Here is an 18,080-nt window from a genome sequence, read left to right as displayed (position 1 = left end):
CTGTCAACTTTAATCCATTTTTAACCAAGAGAGACTTTACTGAAGGGAGAGCCTCTAACCCAGTCCCATCCTTTACTCAGGTAAAATGTACCGCTTTACTTATCCAAAGTCAGCCAATTGGTGCTGCAGTCTGTTTCCTTTCGATCAGGATAGTAACTAAGCTAAAAGGTTAACAGATTTAATTTCGAGAGCTCTCATTTTTAAATGCACTTCAATTCATTGTTTATTCAGAATATTCCACTATAAGATTTTGCCATTCCGTAAAACTTTGCTGATTTCTGTGCCTAATGTATAAGCTGGAAGGAACTTAGTTTTCCAGAAATTAAGGATCCCTTTTTTGGGGTTTTCTTTGTTTTTTGTTTTTTTGTGGTTTTTTTTTTGAGATATAGAGTCTTGCTCTGTTGCCAGGCGCCAGGCTGGAGTGCAGTGGCGCATTTTCAGCTCACTGCAACCTCCGCCTCCCAAGTGCAAGCAATTCTTCTGCCTCAGGCTCTCGAGTAGCTGGGTCTACAGGCGTGTGCCACCACGCCCAGCTAATTTTTCTGTATTTTTAGTAGAGACAGGGTTTTACTATGTTGGCCAGGATGGTCTCGATCTCTTGACCTCATGATCTGCCTGTCTCAGCCTCCCAAAGTGCTGGGATTACAGGCGTGAGCCACTGCGCCTGGCCAGATCCCATTTTTACCTAAAATGTTGGCTTTACTCTCACGTTCCCTTGATTAACTTAGTCAATGATTTTTTTTCCCCTGCCTAAACACACAAGAAAAATGAAACAAAGGGGTAGAACACAAAAATCCTTGCAAATTTCTAAAAGCCAAATTTTACACCCCTTGCAATATTACTGTTTACTACCACTTTCTTTCTGACCCAATCAGATGTCAGATGCCTCTAACTGGATCCAAACCAGTTAATTACCAGATCCAATCCAATCCTAAACTCAGTCCAATTTCTGTTGTCACTTCGAGACCCAGTTTGGATCAGAAATTTGCTCAAAGAAACTTGAAACCTCAAAACACAAATCCATAGAGCTCTGAAATTTGAGCAAGAACTTACCATATTCTCCAGTTGCTCTGAGAGATCAAAGGACACAAATGGGTCTAGCAGATGCCTTGCCGTTTAGCGCTCCTGGGGGTCATTAGAAGCTCTACTTTGGGTCCCACTATTGACACCACCTGTTAAAAGAAAAACTTAGGCTGAATTAAATTTAAAGGAGCTTAATTGAACAAAGAATTATTTGCAAATCAGACAGCCCCAGACTCACAGCACCAAAAAAAAGGAATATGATGTACAGAAATCAAAAAGGAGGTATAGAAACAGCTGGATTGCCTATGGTTGACATTTGTCTTACTCAAACACTTAGTAGCTACGAGTGGTTTAAGTATGGTCGGCTGCTGGGATGGACTAAGACTCAGCTACTCCTAAGTTCAATCTTGTCTGCCTGTTAAGCTAGGTTACGGTTCATCTACAAGGACTCAAATACAGAAGTACGGAGTCCTTCTTAGGCCATGTTTAGTTTGCTTTAAGAATCTAAAATCTGCCTCCCTGAGAGGTATGTAGATGAAGATTTTAAGGCATCTGAACAAGTGATAGGCTAAGTATGGGGGTTGTTCATTAATCGAGAACTGAGAGATGCAGTTGTGTAATAGGGTAATGAAGAAACTACATTCCTGTGCTGAGTTGGTCCCTTGGTTGTGGTCTTCAGACAGTTTGGTGTCAGCCATTTTGCTGGAATTCAGGATCTGGAAAACACCTTAAGCAATTCTTAGGTTAAAAGGTCCAGTGTCAGAGATTCTGTCTATAGGAACATCAAGGAACGGGTGGTTCAGCATGCTATGTGACTCACAGCAGCTACAGGGAAGTGCGCCATAGTGCACCAGTGCATGTATCTTGGTCAGGGCCTAACTATAATTCTGCTGAAAACCTGGCTTTTAAGTCTTGTTAACTCTGTCAGAGTAGTTTCTCCAATGGAAAGCTTACCAAATTAATTGAACCCAAGGTGGGTACCTGAATGTAAAGCATGTTGAGAAGTATGAGTAACAACCTGCTGCTTGTGATTTGCATCTGAAGTGGGGAGTAGTCTTGTGGGACTGAGCCCTTGATCTGTGGATTCTGACTGTAACTCAAGTTAGACAGTGTCAGAATTAAATGGAATTATAAGACACCCAGTTGGTGTCCTCTGGAGAATTGCTCGTGTGTGAGGAGAACTCCTTCACATCTAGTTGTAGAAGTATTCTATACTGAGTGTGAGAGTAGAGAGAGAAAAAGAATTTTTTACCCTTAGAGTAGGATTTTGTATGGTCACCCAAATTGACTAATGACAGAAGTTTAGATGAAAGAAGAATATGAGCTTGGTTTAACAAGATCATGGATGAGAAGATGAAGAAGGGAGCTAGAACATATAGTTATATAGCATAGTAAGTGCTAGACAGTTAACTATTTTATTTATCTCATAAATGACACAGGGTAAAAGAATAATTCAATTTTACTGATAAGGAGAAAGCTAAGAAAATGTTAGCGCTCAGGTCTTTCTGATGCCAGAGTCTCCATTCTTACTGCAACCTGCCAGAGTGAAAAGGAAAGTATGGAAGGGAACTGTAGATTCTGAGTTTACGACACCATTACAGGTAATAACCATGGCTTGCCTTAAATTTGGATCCTCTGAAAAGATACAAAGATATAAATATGTGTAAGTGAATAGATTTATCTAGTGATTTTGGAAAAATCATTGATTTTTCTTTTTTTTAAGTGGTACACTTGACCTTTAAGACTGATCTGGAAATTAAGGAAATATGAACTTCCATGGGAATTCACTAGGGGGCATAATTTAATCTTTTCTGAAAATTAAGAATTTAGCAGTGGCTGCATCCTTAATTCAGCTTGTTTATGTGGTTCAAATCTGGTATTAGAAAGTCACCCAAAGCAGAATAGGCTGAAGGAGATGGATTATGTAGTAGAAATTACATTGGAGCCATCAGTGCATTAGAAAGTAGGAAAGTAAGAACCCAGAAAGTACTATCAACAAACTTGGACAACCTTTTTACTTTTTCTTTTTTTTTTTTTTTAATTTATTTATTTTACTTTAGGTGCATACTGTATCTGGCATTTCTCCCCATGTTATCCCTTCCCACCCTCCCCTACCTCCCCTCCCCCTGCTGTCTCTCCCCTACACCCCCGCACAACTGCCCCCAGTGTGTGATGCTCCTCTCCCCGAGTCCATGTGTTCTCATTGTACAACACTCACCTATGAGTGAGAACATATATGATGTTTGGCTTTCTGTTCTTGTGTCAGTTTGCTGAGAATGAAGGTTTCCAGATTCATCCAAGTCCCTATAAAGGACACAAACTCATCGTTTTTTATGGCCGCGTAGTATTCCATGGTGTATATGTATCAGTTTCTTTGTCCAGTCTATCACGGATGGGCATTTGGGTTGGTTCCAGGTCTTTGCTATTGTACACACAGCTGCAAAGAAAATATGTGTGCATGTGTCTTTATAGTAGAATGATTTATAGTTCTTTGAGTATATACTTAGTATATACCCAGTAATGGGATTGCTGGGTCAAATGGAATTTCTATTTCTAGATCCTTGAGAAATCGCCACACTGTCTTCCACAATGGTTGAACTAATTTACAATCCCACCAACTGTGTAAGTGTTCCTACATCTCCACATCCTTTCCATCATCTGTTGTGTCCAGATTTTTTGATGATCACCATTCTAACTGGCATGAGATGCTGTCTCAGTGTGGTTTTGATTTGCATTTCTCTAATGACCAGTGATGATGAGCATTTTTTCATATGTTTGTTGGCCTCATATATGTCCTCTTTTAAAAAGTTTCTGTTCATATCCTTCACCCATTTTTGAATGGGGCGGTTTGGTTTTTTTCTTGTATATCTGTTTTAGTTCTCTGTAGATTCTGGATATTAGCCCTTTGTCGGATGGGTATATTGCAAAAATTTTTCCCCATTCTGTTGGTTGCTGATTCGCTCTAATGATGGTTTCTTTTGCTGTACAGAAGCTCTGGAGTTTAATTAGATCTCATTTGTCTATCTTGGCTTTTATTGCCATTGCTTTTGGTGTTTTAGTCATGAAGTCCTTGCCTATGCCTATGTCCTGAATTGTTTTGCCTAGGCTTTCTTCTAGTGTTTTTATGGTATTATGGTTTATGTTTAAATCTTTGATCCATCTGGAGTTAATTTTAGTGTAAGGTGACAAGTAGGGGTACAGTTTCTGGTTTCTGCACATTGCTAGCCAGTTTTCCCAACACCATTTATTAAACATGGAATCCTTTCCCCGTTGCTTGTTTTTGCCGGGTTTGTCAAAGATCAGATGGTTGTAGATGTGTGGTGTTTCTTCTGGGGTCTCTGTTCTGTTCCATTGGTCTATGTGTCTGTTTTGGTACCAGTACCATGCTGTTTTGATTACTGTAGCCTTGTTGAATAGTTTGAAGTCCGGCAGTGTGATGCCTCCGGCTTTTTGCTTAGGATTGTCTTGGCTATGCAGAGTCTTTTGTGATTCCATATGAAGTTTAAAGTGGTTTTTTCCAGTTCTGTGAAGAAGGTTATTGGTAGCTTGATGGGGATAGTGTTTAATCTATAGATTACTTTGGGCAGTATGGCCATTTTCTCGATACTGATTATTCCTAACCATGAGCATGGAATGCTTCTCCATCTGTTTGTGTCCTCTCTTATTTCATTGAGCAGTGGTTTGTAGTTCTCCTTGAAGAGGTCCTTTACATTCTTTTTTGTATTCCTAGGTATTTTATTCTCTTTGTAGCAATTGTGAATGGGAGTTCGCTCTTGATTTGGGTGTTTGTCTGTTATTGGTGTATAGGAATGCTTATGCTCTCTGCACATTGATTTTGTATCCTGAGACTTTGCTGAAGTTGTTTATCAGTTTGAGAAGATTGTTTATCAGGCTGTTTATCAGGCTGATGGGATCTTCTAGATATATAATCATATCATCTGCAAATAGAGACAGTTTGACTCCCTCCTTTCCTAATTGAATACCCTTTATTTCTTTTTCTTGCCTGATTGCTCTGGCTAGAATTTCCAATACTATGTTGAATAGAAGTGGTGAGAGAGGGCATCCTTTTCTAGTGCCTGATTTCAAAGGGAATTCTTCAAGCTTTTGCCTGTTCAGTATGATATTGGCTGTAGGTTTGTCATATATAGATTTTATCATTTTATGATACGTTTCGTCAATACCTAGTTTATTGAGAGTTTTTTGCATGAAGAGCTGTTGAATTTTATCGAAGGCCTTCTCTGCATCTATTGAGATAATCATGTGATTTTTGTCTTTGGTTCCGTTTATGTGATGGATTACACTTATGGATTTGCATATGTTGAACCAGCCTTGCATCCCCGGGACAAAGCCTCTGTAGTCACGATGGATAAGTTTTTTGATGTGCTGTTGCAATCTGTTTGCCAGTATTTTATTGAAGATTTTTGTGTCAGTGTTCATCATGGATAGTGGCTTGAAGTTTTCTTTTTTAGTTAGGTTTCTATCTGGTTTTGGTATCAGGATGATGTTGGTCTCATAAAATGAGTTAGGGAGGATTCCCTCCTTTTGTATTGTTTGATACAGTTTCAGAAGCAATGGAACCATCTCCTCTTTGTACGTCTGGTAGAATTTGGCTGTGAACCCGTCTGGACCTGTACTTTTTTTGGTTGGTAGGCTATTGATTGCTGCCTCTACTTCAGCCCTTGTTATTGGTCTATTCAGGGTTTCAACTTTCTCCTGGTTTAGTCTTGGTAGAGTACAGGTGTCTAGGAGTTTATCCATTTCTTCCTGGTTTACTGGTTTATGTGAGTAGAGCTGTTTGTAGTAATCTCTGATGGTAGTTTGTATTTCTGTGGGATCGGTGGTGATATCCCCTTTATTGTTTTTTATTGCATCTATTTGATTCTTCTCCCTTTTCTTTTTTATTAATCTGGCTAGCTTTCTATTTTGTTGATCTTTTCAAAAAATCCAGCTCCTGGATTTATTGATTTTTTTTTAAAGGGTTTTTTGTGTATCTCCTTCAGTTCTGCTCTGATCTTAGTTATTTCTTGTCTTCTACTAGCTTTTGAGTTTTTTTGATCTTGCTCCTCTAGCTTTTTCAATTTTGACAATAGGGTGTCGATTTTAGATCTTTCCTCTCTTCTCTCGTGGACATTTATTGCTATAAATTTCCTTCTCGACACTGCTTTAAAGGTGTCCCAGAGAATCTGGTAAGTTGTGTCTTCATTCTGGTTGGTTTTGAAGAACATCTTTATTTCATTTTTTATCCAGTCAACACTCAGGAGCAAGTTGTTCAGTTTCCAAGTGGTTGTATGGGTTTGAGTGTGTTTCTTGATCCTGAGTTCTAGTCTGATTGCGCTGTGGTCTGATAGCTGGTTATGATTTCTGTTCTTTTTCATTTTCTGAGGAGGAATTTGCTTCCAATGATGTGGTCAATTTTAGAGTAAGTGCAATGTGTTGCTGAGAAAAATGTATATTCTCTGGATTTGGGGTATAGCGTTCTGTATAAGTCTGTTAGGTCTGGTCCAGCTCTGCATTCAAGTCCTGGATATCCTTGTTAATTTTCTGTCTCGTTGATCTGTCTAATATTGACAGTGGAGTGTTGAAGTCTCCCACTATTATTGTGTGGGAGTGTAAATCTTGGTTCAGGTCATTAAGAACTTGCTTTATGTATCTGGGTGCTCCTGTGTTGAAGGCCTATCTACTTAGGATAGTTAGCTCTTCCTGTTGGATTGATCCTTTTACCATTATGTAGTGTCCTTCTTTGTCTCTTTTGATCTTTTGTTGGTTCGAAGTCCATTTTATCAGAGACTAGGATTACAACCCCTGCTTTTCTTTGTTCTCCATTTGCTTGGTAAATCTTCTTACATCCCTTTATTTTGAGTCTATGTGTGTCTTTATATGTGAGATGGGTTTCCTGAATACAGCACACCTATGGGTTCTGACTTTTTATCCAGTTTGCCAGTCTGTGTCTTTTGATTGGGGCGTTTTAGGCCTTTTACATTCAATGTTAATATTGTTATGTGTGAATTTGATCCTGCCATTTTGTTACTGGCTGGTTTTCTTTCCCATTAGTTGACTCATTTTCTTCATTGCATTTTTGGTCTTTGCCATCTGGTTTGCTTTTGCAGTGACTGGAACTTGTTCCTTTCCGTGCTTAGTGTTTCTTTCAGGAGCTCTTGTAGGGCAGGTCTGGTGGTGACAAAATCTCTCAATAATTGCTTGTCTGCAAAGGATTTTATTTCTCCTTCACTTACAAATCTTAGTTTGGCTGGATATAAGATTCTGGGTCGAAAGTTCTTTTCTTTAAGGATGTTGAATATTGGCCCCCACTCTCTTCTGGCTTGTAGGGTTTCTTCTGAGAGATCTGCTGTGAGTCTGATTGGCTTCCCTCTGTGGGTGACCTGACCTTTCTCTCTGGCTGCCCTTAGCATTTTTTTTTCCATTTCAATCCTGGTGAATCTGATGATTTTGTGCCTTGGGGTTACTGTTCTTGAGGAATATCTTTGTGGAGTTCTCTATTTCTTGAATTTGAAATTTGGACTGCCCTGCTAGGCTTGGGAAGTTCTCCTGGATAATATCCTGGAGTGAGTTTTCCAGCTTGGATTCATTCTCCCCATCATATTCAGGTACACTAATCAAGCATACATTAGGTCTTTTCACATAATCCCATATTTCTTGGAGGTTACTTCTATCTGCCTAGAATTTCTCTGCCTCCTGCCCATATCATTGTATCGGAATAATTACTCTCGTCTTTGTTCTGTAACTGGGAAGATAAGCTAGTAATCAGCGTTATCAGTGTGGAGTCTTTTGAAGGGCCGGTTTCTATTTATCTCCTAGGGAAGAAAGCCTATTGGAAGTTAGTGAGGGGGACAAGCGAGGGAAGTTGTATTGAAGGGTTTGTTACTGGTGAAAGGTATCCAAAAGATAGCAGTGGTGACTTCGTTGGGGTCTGCAGCAATCTCATTACCTCCTCAGAAGAAAGAATTTGACTGAGGGGCATAAGGAAGAAAAAGAGACCAAGGCAAGTTTCAGAAAAGAAGTGGAAATTTATTCAAAAAGGCTTTAGAACAGGAAAGAAAGTATGCTTAGGAGAGACCAAAGCGGGCACATGAAGGACAAGTGCAGTATTTAACCATGTCCTAGGACTTTATAGTCTGGCCCACTTCCAGTGTCTTGCACACTTTTCCCATGATTCTTCCCTTAGGATGGGCTGCCTGCATGTACAGTGCCCTCCTTACACTTGGGAAGTAAGCACATGCAGTGTGTTTAGGAAGTTGTATGCATGTCTATCTGAGGCTTTCTTCCCTTTTCCTCTGGAGTGTCCCTGGAAGGTCATACTCGGCCATTTTGTCTCTTAATGTGTATTCCCCGGGCTCACTTGTCCAATACCTGAGGTTTTATTGGAAGCCCTTTTTGCTTTCCTGGTGCCTGCATTCATTTAACACTTTAGTGCAACAGGTGTGGACCATCAGGAACTGGCCTCTCTGGCACCTGTTGCCAATTTATCACTTTTAGAAAGGCAATGTGATAATTGCTGAACCATCACCTGACATTCCTAGTGGGTGAGAGAGAGCCCCCTCCTGCCCCCTGTAACAGGTGTATGACCTGAACTGAGCTTCCAAGGTTTCCCCAGGGTCCCATTGGCCAAGAGGAGGTCCATTCAGTCAGTTGGAAGATGATAATTTCATTTTTATTTCTCAGTTGATTCTTAAATGTTGAACTACCTTTGCATATCTGGATTAAATCCCACTTGGTCAGGGTGTATGATTGTTTTCAACATTGTTGGATTTGACTTGCTAATATTTTATTGAGGATTTTTACTTTCTATGTTTATAAGAGGTATTCTGTAGTTTTCCTTTCTTGGATTATATGTAGCTGGTTTTGGTATTAGGGTACTTTTGGCCTCATGGAATGAGTTAGTAAGTCTTCTCTGCCTTTGTGTTCTGAATTGTATTTTTTCCTTAAGTGTTTGGTAGAATTCACTAGTCAGATCATCTGAGCCTCGTTTCGTTTCTTTTTTTTTTTTGAAAGGTTATTAATTATTGATTCCATTTCTCTATTGAATAATAAATATAGGGTTATTGAAGTCTTATTTCTTCTTGTGTGGGTTTTGGCAGTTTGTGTCTTTTTAAGGACGTGGTACATTTCATCTAAGTTATCAAATTTGTGGATGTCATCTTGAAACAAGCTGAAGCAAATGATTGTAAGTAGAGCTTATTTGGACAAAGCCTGAGAATTGCAACCCAGGAGCATAGATTCAAGTTGCCCTGAATATATAACTAATAAAGAGTTGTTTGCCAGGAATTCTCACTGTTTTACAGAAGTAGCATTGATTAGTTATTGGCTATACATCGTTAAGCTATAGATGGTGAATTATAGCATTATTAGGTTAATTCATAGCTACTTATGGCAATAACAGTTTCAAGAGGTGAATGCACAGTTCAGAGGAAGTGGGCTGGTGAAGAGAGGTAAGGCGTGATTTCAGTCTTATTTTAATGTCTCTTTGGGCCTGATAATTATAAAAACTCACATTCCTCAGATAAGATCATTTCTTTGTTCACAAGCTTAGAGTTAAAATTATTCATGATATTCCTTTTTTTTAAATTGTCTATGGGATCAGTAGTTATTTCTAATATTGGTCATTTGTTTTCTCTCTCAGTTATCCTAGCTAGAGATATATCAGTTTTATTCATTTTTTTCCCCCAAAGAACCAGGTTTTGGTTTTGTTGATATTTTTTGTTTCCCTTTTCTCTTGTTTGCATTCTGCTCTGATCTTGATTGTTTCTTTCTGCTTGTTTCTTTTCTCTTATTTTCTTAAGGAGGTAACTTAGCTTATTGAGTTTAGATCTTCTTTTCTAATAATGTGCATTCTTCCTGTAAGCTTTTGATGAAAGAGTAAAACTCTGAAATGTTTAAAGAGGTTTATTTTGAGCCAGATATGAGTGACCAAGGTCCAAGACAGTCTCAAGAAGTTCTGAGAACATATGCCTAAGGTGGTTGGGTTACAGCTTGGCTTTAAACGTTTTGGGGAGACATAAGACATCAATCAGTATTATGAAGGGTATACATTGGTTTGGTCTGAAAAGCCAGGACAATTCAAAGTGGGGGCTTATGAGTCATAACTGGATTAAAAGATTTTCTGGTTGGCAATTGGTTGGAAGAGTTACTATATAAAGACCTGAAATCAATGGGAAAGAGCATCTGGATTAAGATAAAGGGTTGTGGATACCAAGGTTCTTAATACATAGATCAAGTCTCAAAGGCCCTTAGAGACGATAGATTGCAAATGTTTCCTATTCAGACCTTTTAAAAGGTGCTAAACTCAGTTAATTGCTTCAGGATTGTGAGGACCTGGAGGCAGGGCAGGGATCTGGTTATGTTAATAGAGTCTTTAAAAATTCAGTTTTTCTCCACCAAGAAAATGGCTTTGCCGGGTCATTTCAAAATATGACAAACATATTTTGTGGTAAAATATTTTTATTTCCTTCTTTATCTATCATGTGATGTTATGCCAGAGACAAGTTGGAAAGTAGCCATTTATATAGTGTTAAATAAAACCCCTCTGATGAAATTTCATGGTTTATAGGGTGTGACTCCCCAGATACCTTAGATGGGAATTTGGGTAAAAGGAAAAAGGTCAAAGTTTAGTCCTCAAAGCACTGCTTTGCCACATCGCACAGATTTTGTTAAGCTGTGTTTTTTTCAATTACTTCAAAATATTTTAAAATTTCTTTTTAGACATTTGAAGATTTTTTTTTTAGAAGTATGCTGTTTAATTTCCACATAATTGGAGGGCGGGTGGAAGTTCCCAGCTGTCTTTATGTTAATGATTTCTAGTTTATTCCTATTGTAATTTGAGAACATAACTTTGCATAATTTTCATTTTTTGCAATTTGTTACAGTATATTAAATGGCCCACCATGGGGTCTGCTTGTTGAATGTTCCATGTGAACTTGAGTGGAATGTGTTTTCTGCTGATGTTGAATGGAATATTCTATAAATGTCAATTCTATCAAATTGGTTAACGTTGTTTAGTTTAACTATATCCTTACTGACATTCTGCCTGCTGGGTTTATCAAGGTGGCTGACTGGAGTATTGACATCTCTAAGTGAACTTCTTTTCTCCTTTCTGTTCTGTCAATTTTCACCTCATTTATTTTGATCCTCTCTTGTTAGGCATATACATTTTTAGGATTGTTATGTCTTCATGTCTTCATTATCGTTGTTATAAAATGCCCCTCTTTAACACTAACAATGGAAGAATGTTTGCAGTCTGCTTCGTCTGAAATTAATCTCCAGTATCACTTTTTTTTATTTTTGAAACGAGTCTTACTCCTTCGCCCAGGCTGGATAGCAGGGGTGCAATCTCAGCTCACTGCAACCTCTGCCTCTGGGGTTCAAGAGATTTTCCTGCCTTAGCCTCCCAAGTAGCTGGGATTATAATTATGTGCCACCACGCCTGGCTAATTTCTGTATTTTTAGTAAAGACAGTGTTTCACCACGTTGGCCACCCCGTCTCAATCTCTTGTTCTTGTGATTTGCCTGCCTCAGCCTCCCAAAGTGCTGGGATACAGGTGTGAGCCACCACACATGGCCCCAATATCATTTTTTAAAAGACTTCTTGGGAGCCTATTTATTTTTTGCAAGATTTGCAGTTTCATTTAGCAACTCATGTGTACTGTGTTGTCAGATTATCTGTGAGAGTCTGTTAGGAGTGATGTTAATCATTGATTAGGAAGGGTGATGAGTCAGGGGATTAATTTTTAAGGTGGATAATTCACTAATGAATGCTTTTCTATGATGGCAGTTTTTGTTTCACCAGTCAACTTTGTGTACCAGATAAAGAACATTCATGTAAGATGGAGTATCTGTATTTATTGGAGTGCTAATTTATTGGGGCGCTAATTCAGATCTCACTGACCCTTATTTAGTGTACAATTAAATAAGATTGTCTTCTCAACATGTTAGAAGTAGTAAGATAGAGCTGGCACTGGGAGTGGGGAGGCATGTGGCACCACCCGATGTTGAAAAAAGGGGACTGATGGACTACATTGGAATGGCTACTGTAATCACATTTACCACTGGTAAAACATTTGTCTAGAGAGGCTAAGTAATTATCTGGAAAAGTCTCTATAATTCTTTTTTTTTTTTTAAAGACTTGCAGTTTTGCTGTATGGTCAGGCTGGAGTGGAGTAGCTGTTCACAGGTGCACTGTAGCCTCAAGCCACAAGCCCAAGCCACTGTGCCTGGCTGTCTTGTAAATCTTTGTTCTATGCTGATGCCAGATCAGATAGTGAGACATCACTGTATACTTTTTTTTTTCTCTCCACTATTGATATGGGGGAAAAAGAAGATAAGTACCAGACTATCTCTTCTCACCATTCAATAACATAAGTGATTTATAATTTGATAACTTAGTCCAAAGGCATTATAGTATAAATACTAATATCAGCTATTCATGAGGTCTTAACATTTTCATAACTAACACTTATGATGCTCATTAGTTTACAGAAGCATCTTTACATCAGAAATTTTGCGTAATTTCTGGTAACAATCCTGTAAAGTAATCTTCATTTTACTAGTGGACCTGGGCTTGGAGTCTGAAAGGGAATTATGTGGAATTATGTCCCCAAAGCATCAGATCCCAGATCTTATTTTTCCCCCCACTATACTATACTACTTCTTAATAGAATAAGAGGCCTCAAAACATTCCCCATGCTGGACTAGTTTACCATATCAAATTTAGATCGTGTGTTTCATGAGATTTGATTTTATTTTCTCTTTTCTGACCTTTTTTTTATTTTTTCCTTTTTCTAACACAGATAACAGGAAACAATCTTTTCCTTTCCTTTCCTTTCCTCTTCCCCTTCCCCTTCCCCTTCCTTTCTCTCCCCTTCCCCTCCTCCTCCTCCTCCTCCTCCTCCTCCCCTTTCTTCCCCCCTCCCTCCCCTTGATGGCATGATGCTCTGCTCTGTAGTTCTGTTGCCTGTTCCATTCCCCATTCCCCTTTCCTTTCCTTTCCTTTCCTTGATAGCATCTCTCTCTGTCACCCTTGATGGCATCTCACTCTGTCAGCCAGGCTGGAGTGCGGTGGCACAATCTCAGGTCACTGCAACCTCCACCTCCTGGGTTCAAGCGATTCTCATGCCTCAGCCTCCTGAGTAGCTGGGAGTAAAGGCACATGCCACTGTACCTGGCCAATTTTTGTATTTGTAGTAGAGACAGGGTTTCGCTGTGTTGGCCAGGCTGATCTCGAACTCCTGATCTCGAGTGATCTGTCTGCCTCAGACTCCCAAAGTACTGGGATTACAGTTGTGAGCCACTGTACCTGACATATTTTATTTCATTTATTTTTCTGAGATGAAGTCTTGCTCTGTTACCCAGGTTGGAGGGCAGTGGCATGATATCAGAACACTGCAACCTCTGCCTCCCGGGTTCAAGTAGTTCTTCTGCCTCAGCCTCACCCACCACCATGCCTGGCTAATCTTTGTATTTTTAGTGGAGATGGGGTTTCGCCATGTTAGCCAGGCTGGTCTTGAACTCCTGACCTCAGATGATCCAACCGCCTTGGCCTCCCAAAAGGCTGGGATTACAGGTGTGAACCACCGTGCCTGGCCTTTATGAAATTTTAAAATTACACCATGCTTAAACTGTATACCCTAATATCAATTTCTGTGGATTATGTAGCAATGTCTGTCTTTTTACTTCCTAATAGTTAATGATTGATTTTCAAATGAATTGATTTAAAATGGAAACCTAAGTATTATCTAATTTTTTAAAAAATTTGTCTTTGTAGAAGCTGAAACCTATCAACACTCTTCAAAATGCAATGGAATGTGCCACGGATTGTATCTCAACTGGCACGCAGGACATGCTTGGAACTACATAAAGCTGGTCTTTTCGGACACTGTCAAAACGTAAAAGGACCTTTACTTTTGTGCAATGCTGAATCCAAAGTGGTTTTGGTGCAAGGTCCTCAAAAACAATGGTTGCATTTATCTGCTGCCCAGTGTGTTGCAAAGGAAAGGAGGCTGTTGGATGCTCATCCACCCCAACCAGGAGTCCTTCACCATAAGCAAGGGAAGCAGTGTGTTTCATCCAGGAGGGATTTTTCATCCCGTGGCACAGCGCACGGAACTCCGGAAATAAAGGAAGAGCCTGACCCTTTACAAGACAAATCTATTAGTCTTTATCAACGATTCAAGAAAACGTTTAGACAGTATGGAAAAGTTTTGATTCCGGTGCATCTAATAACTTCTGGTGTTTGGTTTGGAACATTTTATTATGCAGCCTTGAAGTAAGTTTTTGCTTAGTTGAATGCCTTTCCCTATCTTTTAAATTGTACTAATGATAGCTTTAGTTTTTTGTGTTTTTTTTTTTTTTAGACAGAGTTTTGCTCTTATTGCCCAGGCTAGAGTGCAATGGCATGATCTCAGCTCACCAAAACCACCGCCTCCCAAGTTCAAGCAATTCTCCTGCCTCAGCCTCCCGAGCTGCTGGGATTATAGGCATGCATCACCATGCCTGGCTAATTTTTTGTATTTTTAGTAGAGAAGGGGGTTTCTCCATGTTGGTCAGGCTGGTCTCGAACTCCCGACCTCAGGTGATCAGCCTGCCTCTGCCTCCCAAAGTGCTGGGATTACAGGCATGAGTCCCTGTGCGCAGCCCAGATAGCCTTAGATTTAAAGATTTTTAAATGCTTTAATGTTTTTCATCAATGGAAGATAACTACTTTTCATTGCTTTTTTCACATTTTAATAATAATAGCTAACATTTGCTTACTGTTTGGAGCAAGCATCTGGAGAAATTTTTAACTGTTGTTTAATCTTCCCAGCAACCATATAAAGCAAGTTACACAATTGCACCCATTTTATGAATGAGAAAACAGATTAGGCAAGGAGAAGTAAAAATAGTTCAGCTTTTCCCAAAATAACTCAGCTGGTAAGAGGTGATGCCTGGACTAAAAACCCAGTTAGGTGTGTGTTATCTCAAAGCACACACTCCTGTATGCAGATTTCGTCCTGGCATTCAGGAGACCACAGACATAAAATGATCAAATTTCAGAAATTTGGCGGCAGCATGACTCCACAATTAGATATTTCTTAGAATGTTCATAAATGTGAAAAGATACCTATTTTGCATTTGTATGGTTTTGGTGGGAAATTCAGAATATTGTGCCAAAGCTTGGCTACTAATCTGTTTGCACTGATATTATGCAAGTCCAGTAAGTGTCAAAGGAAGGTCTTTTGTTCTTATCAGAAGTGAAGCTTGCAGGTCGAGCCTCCCAGTGTTTTGAAACATACAATTTTAAATGCACCTCCTTTGTTAATACTGTGCCTTTCCCGTAAGGTAAGTTATTTGCTTCACGCTGCTTTAGACGCAGGACTGGTGATTTCCCATTTCTGCCACTAGTCGGCTGAGTTCCCATTCCTCAGTGTCCTGGTGTGCATGAAGGACTTACACTTCAGTACTCTCCTGATGTATTGAGAATTATTTTATACTTTGCAGAGTTGAGTGATTTTCAGTGCTTGATTATATTTAACTGCCTGATACCGACACATTAACAAAATATGGTTAGTGTTGTACATAAAGCTCACTCCTTAGAAGCACCCTGTTGCAGACTAAGTTATACCTCTTCCAGGAAGATGGGATAGAAACTGCTTATTTTGGGGAAACACAGGTTCACATAGATTTCTAGACAAAATTTCTAAAAGGATTTTTTTTCACCTCGTATAATTGATGCTGTTCTGTTTCACTTTATATCTTTACATTATGTTCCTGTTATTCAATTATATCCTTCTTTCTTGCCTATCATTTTCTTTAAGAATTGTATCTTTCCTTGCAGAAGAGTCTTATGTATATATTTGATGGAATTGTTTCTTTGTTTATTAATGACATTTTTGGGCACATTTACTATTTATAGAAGTCTTCAAAACTGCTGTTAGTTTTTTTAACAGAACATGAAGTTACCATTTTGATCAAAAGTTATTGTAGGCGTTCAGTTCTGCTTTGTAATGAATAGATTTCCACATATTAAATTTTCTTTTTTGAGTCATGGAGGATTCTTATGATTCAGTCTGTGAAAGATGACATGAAAAATACTTGTTTCCTTTGCCCTTGTCAGGTTGCCCATAAGGCAAGGCATTCAGCCTCCTGGCTGGCCCTTAAACGGAGAAATTCAAGCTTTTCATTAATTGAATATGAGATTCTCATTTAGGCTTATTAAGAATACTTTTGTTCCTTTTACTTTTTCTTATTCTCTTTGGTAAAAGTTCTGTGACTAAAAAAGTAGACCCAGAATAATGCTGTGTGGCACCTAAAGCAATTGTGGGTGATACTGTGTCATCCCCTGTGAAATGCAACTTTCTTAGTTTTATCTTCCCTTTTTTTTTTTCTTCAGAATGCTTATATGTAAACATCGTGGTACAACTATCAACTTTAAAATTATGCCCTTCCTCATTACCCCTTGCTTTGGGGCTATTAGCATGAGAATCTGGTTGCCAGAGCACCACTACTGCCCTCCATAACCACTGGGTCAATTCTGTCATAGCATCACATAGCGAATTTATAATGGGCAGAATGGGTTGCTTTCCAGAACAGTCCTTCTTAAAGTTTTTATTAGATCCTTCAAAAATTGAAAGTTGATTTGTTCCTAAATGAAGATCTTAATCACAGGTAATGCTTAAGAAAGCTGAACTCATGAATGAAAGAAAAAGGAATTCGAATATTTTCACTGTAGGATGATTGTATTGTAAAAATGGAAGTTGATTATACTAAATACAGATTTTTCAATTCACCTGACAAGAGTCTGTATTTTAGTGTTGTTTGTTTCAGGTGGAAAAAGTTCTGTGTTGTTTGTTTGTTGCCTACTTACTATTAAAAGAAAGGGAGAAAAATAGTTTGTAGCTGGAAAGATGAGCATTTGACTTCATGCATTACTGACCAGTGTTTATCTTAGTTACTCTGACAGCTCGCATTACTACCTTTCTAGACACCCTAGAGCAAAATGTCATTCTATATTTAGTTAACACAGTGATGAAGTTCTCAGGCTTTTGAAATACTTTATTTCAGGGAGTTCTAAATTGTGCGTGCTAATAGATTTTACTTTAAACCAAGCTTCGTTGCTGTTCCTATCTGGCAAAGCCTTGCAGAGATCTGATGTCTTCTGTCTAGAAATGCTTTGTTTGATCAAATGTGGCTCACCAATGATGGTGTGGTCCATGCATTTAGATGCCTTGTGTTTGAGACCTCAAGTTCCTAAAATTACAAACTCACTCTGAGGCAAACCCCTGACTGATTTCTACTGTACTTTATCCAGATGGTGAATGTGGTTTTCCTTTGTGTGTTTCTTCATCTGTGGAAACAGTTGTAAAGCTGGCAGTTTTTGAAGCACAGATTCCTGGCTGACCATGGACACTTCAGAGTAGAACGTGACAAACAGTGGATGTTTGTTTGAATCAGACCCTCATTAGTACATTCAGTAAATCCAGAGGAAATGGAAGTTATTTTTAAGAAAAGTCATCAACTCAACAGTTTAGAAATAAGTGGAACTAGATGCTTGCTTCATCTGACAAAAGATGCATGCCAGCAATGACACAGCTTGTGCTTGGTGTCTCAGTCCATTGTTGTATGACCTTTTATTTTTAATTTTTTATAGAGACAAGGCCTTGCTGTGTTGCCCAGGCTAGTCTGGAACTCCAGGGCTTAAGCGGTATACCCATTTCACCTCCCAAAGCATTGTTGTCTGATCTTTGTGATAAATGGTGGTGGCGGTGGTGGTGGTGGTAGTTGTTTTAATAACTCACTTTCATATTTGGCCAAATGTTTTTTTTTTCCTTCATGATTGCTGCTAAATATATAGATTTAACATACTGGGCTTAATTGGAATTAGGAAATAATGGAATAATATCATAATTGGATTGGTACTAGAAGACATAATTAGCATGTTATGGCAGGATGTTACCATGCATAGTTATTTTAGTGGCTTGATTAAATTCATTGAGTAATGGCTATGCTGTTAAACCTTATTTTAATGAGATTTAATTCCTATCTAGAAAGAGATTTGAAAAATAATTGAA

At 38.8% G+C, this 18,080-nt stretch overlaps 1 protein-coding gene across 5 annotated transcripts in view; it reads left to right on the top strand.

The window, feature by feature from the left end:
• FAM210A (family with sequence similarity 210 member A) overlaps positions 1-18,080 on the top strand; it is a 53,026-nt gene that overhangs the window by 25,207 nt on the left and 9,739 nt on the right. For all 5 annotated transcript variants that reach the window (XM_003924877.4, XM_039463615.2, XM_074383801.1 and 2 more), the window contains one exon: positions 13,799-14,299. In XM_003924877.4, the coding sequence (XP_003924926.1) occupies positions 13,827-14,299 (473 nt within the window). In that variant the 5' untranslated portion in view covers positions 13,799-13,826. The remainder of the gene's footprint in view (positions 1-13,798; positions 14,300-18,080) is intronic.

The sequence above is a fragment of the Saimiri boliviensis genome, chromosome 13, assembly GCF_048565385.1.
Source record: "Saimiri boliviensis isolate mSaiBol1 chromosome 13, mSaiBol1.pri, whole genome shotgun sequence".
NCBI classification, from domain to species: domain Eukaryota; kingdom Metazoa; phylum Chordata; class Mammalia; order Primates; family Cebidae; genus Saimiri; species Saimiri boliviensis.
This window is presented reverse-complemented; position numbering and strand designations above follow the sequence as displayed.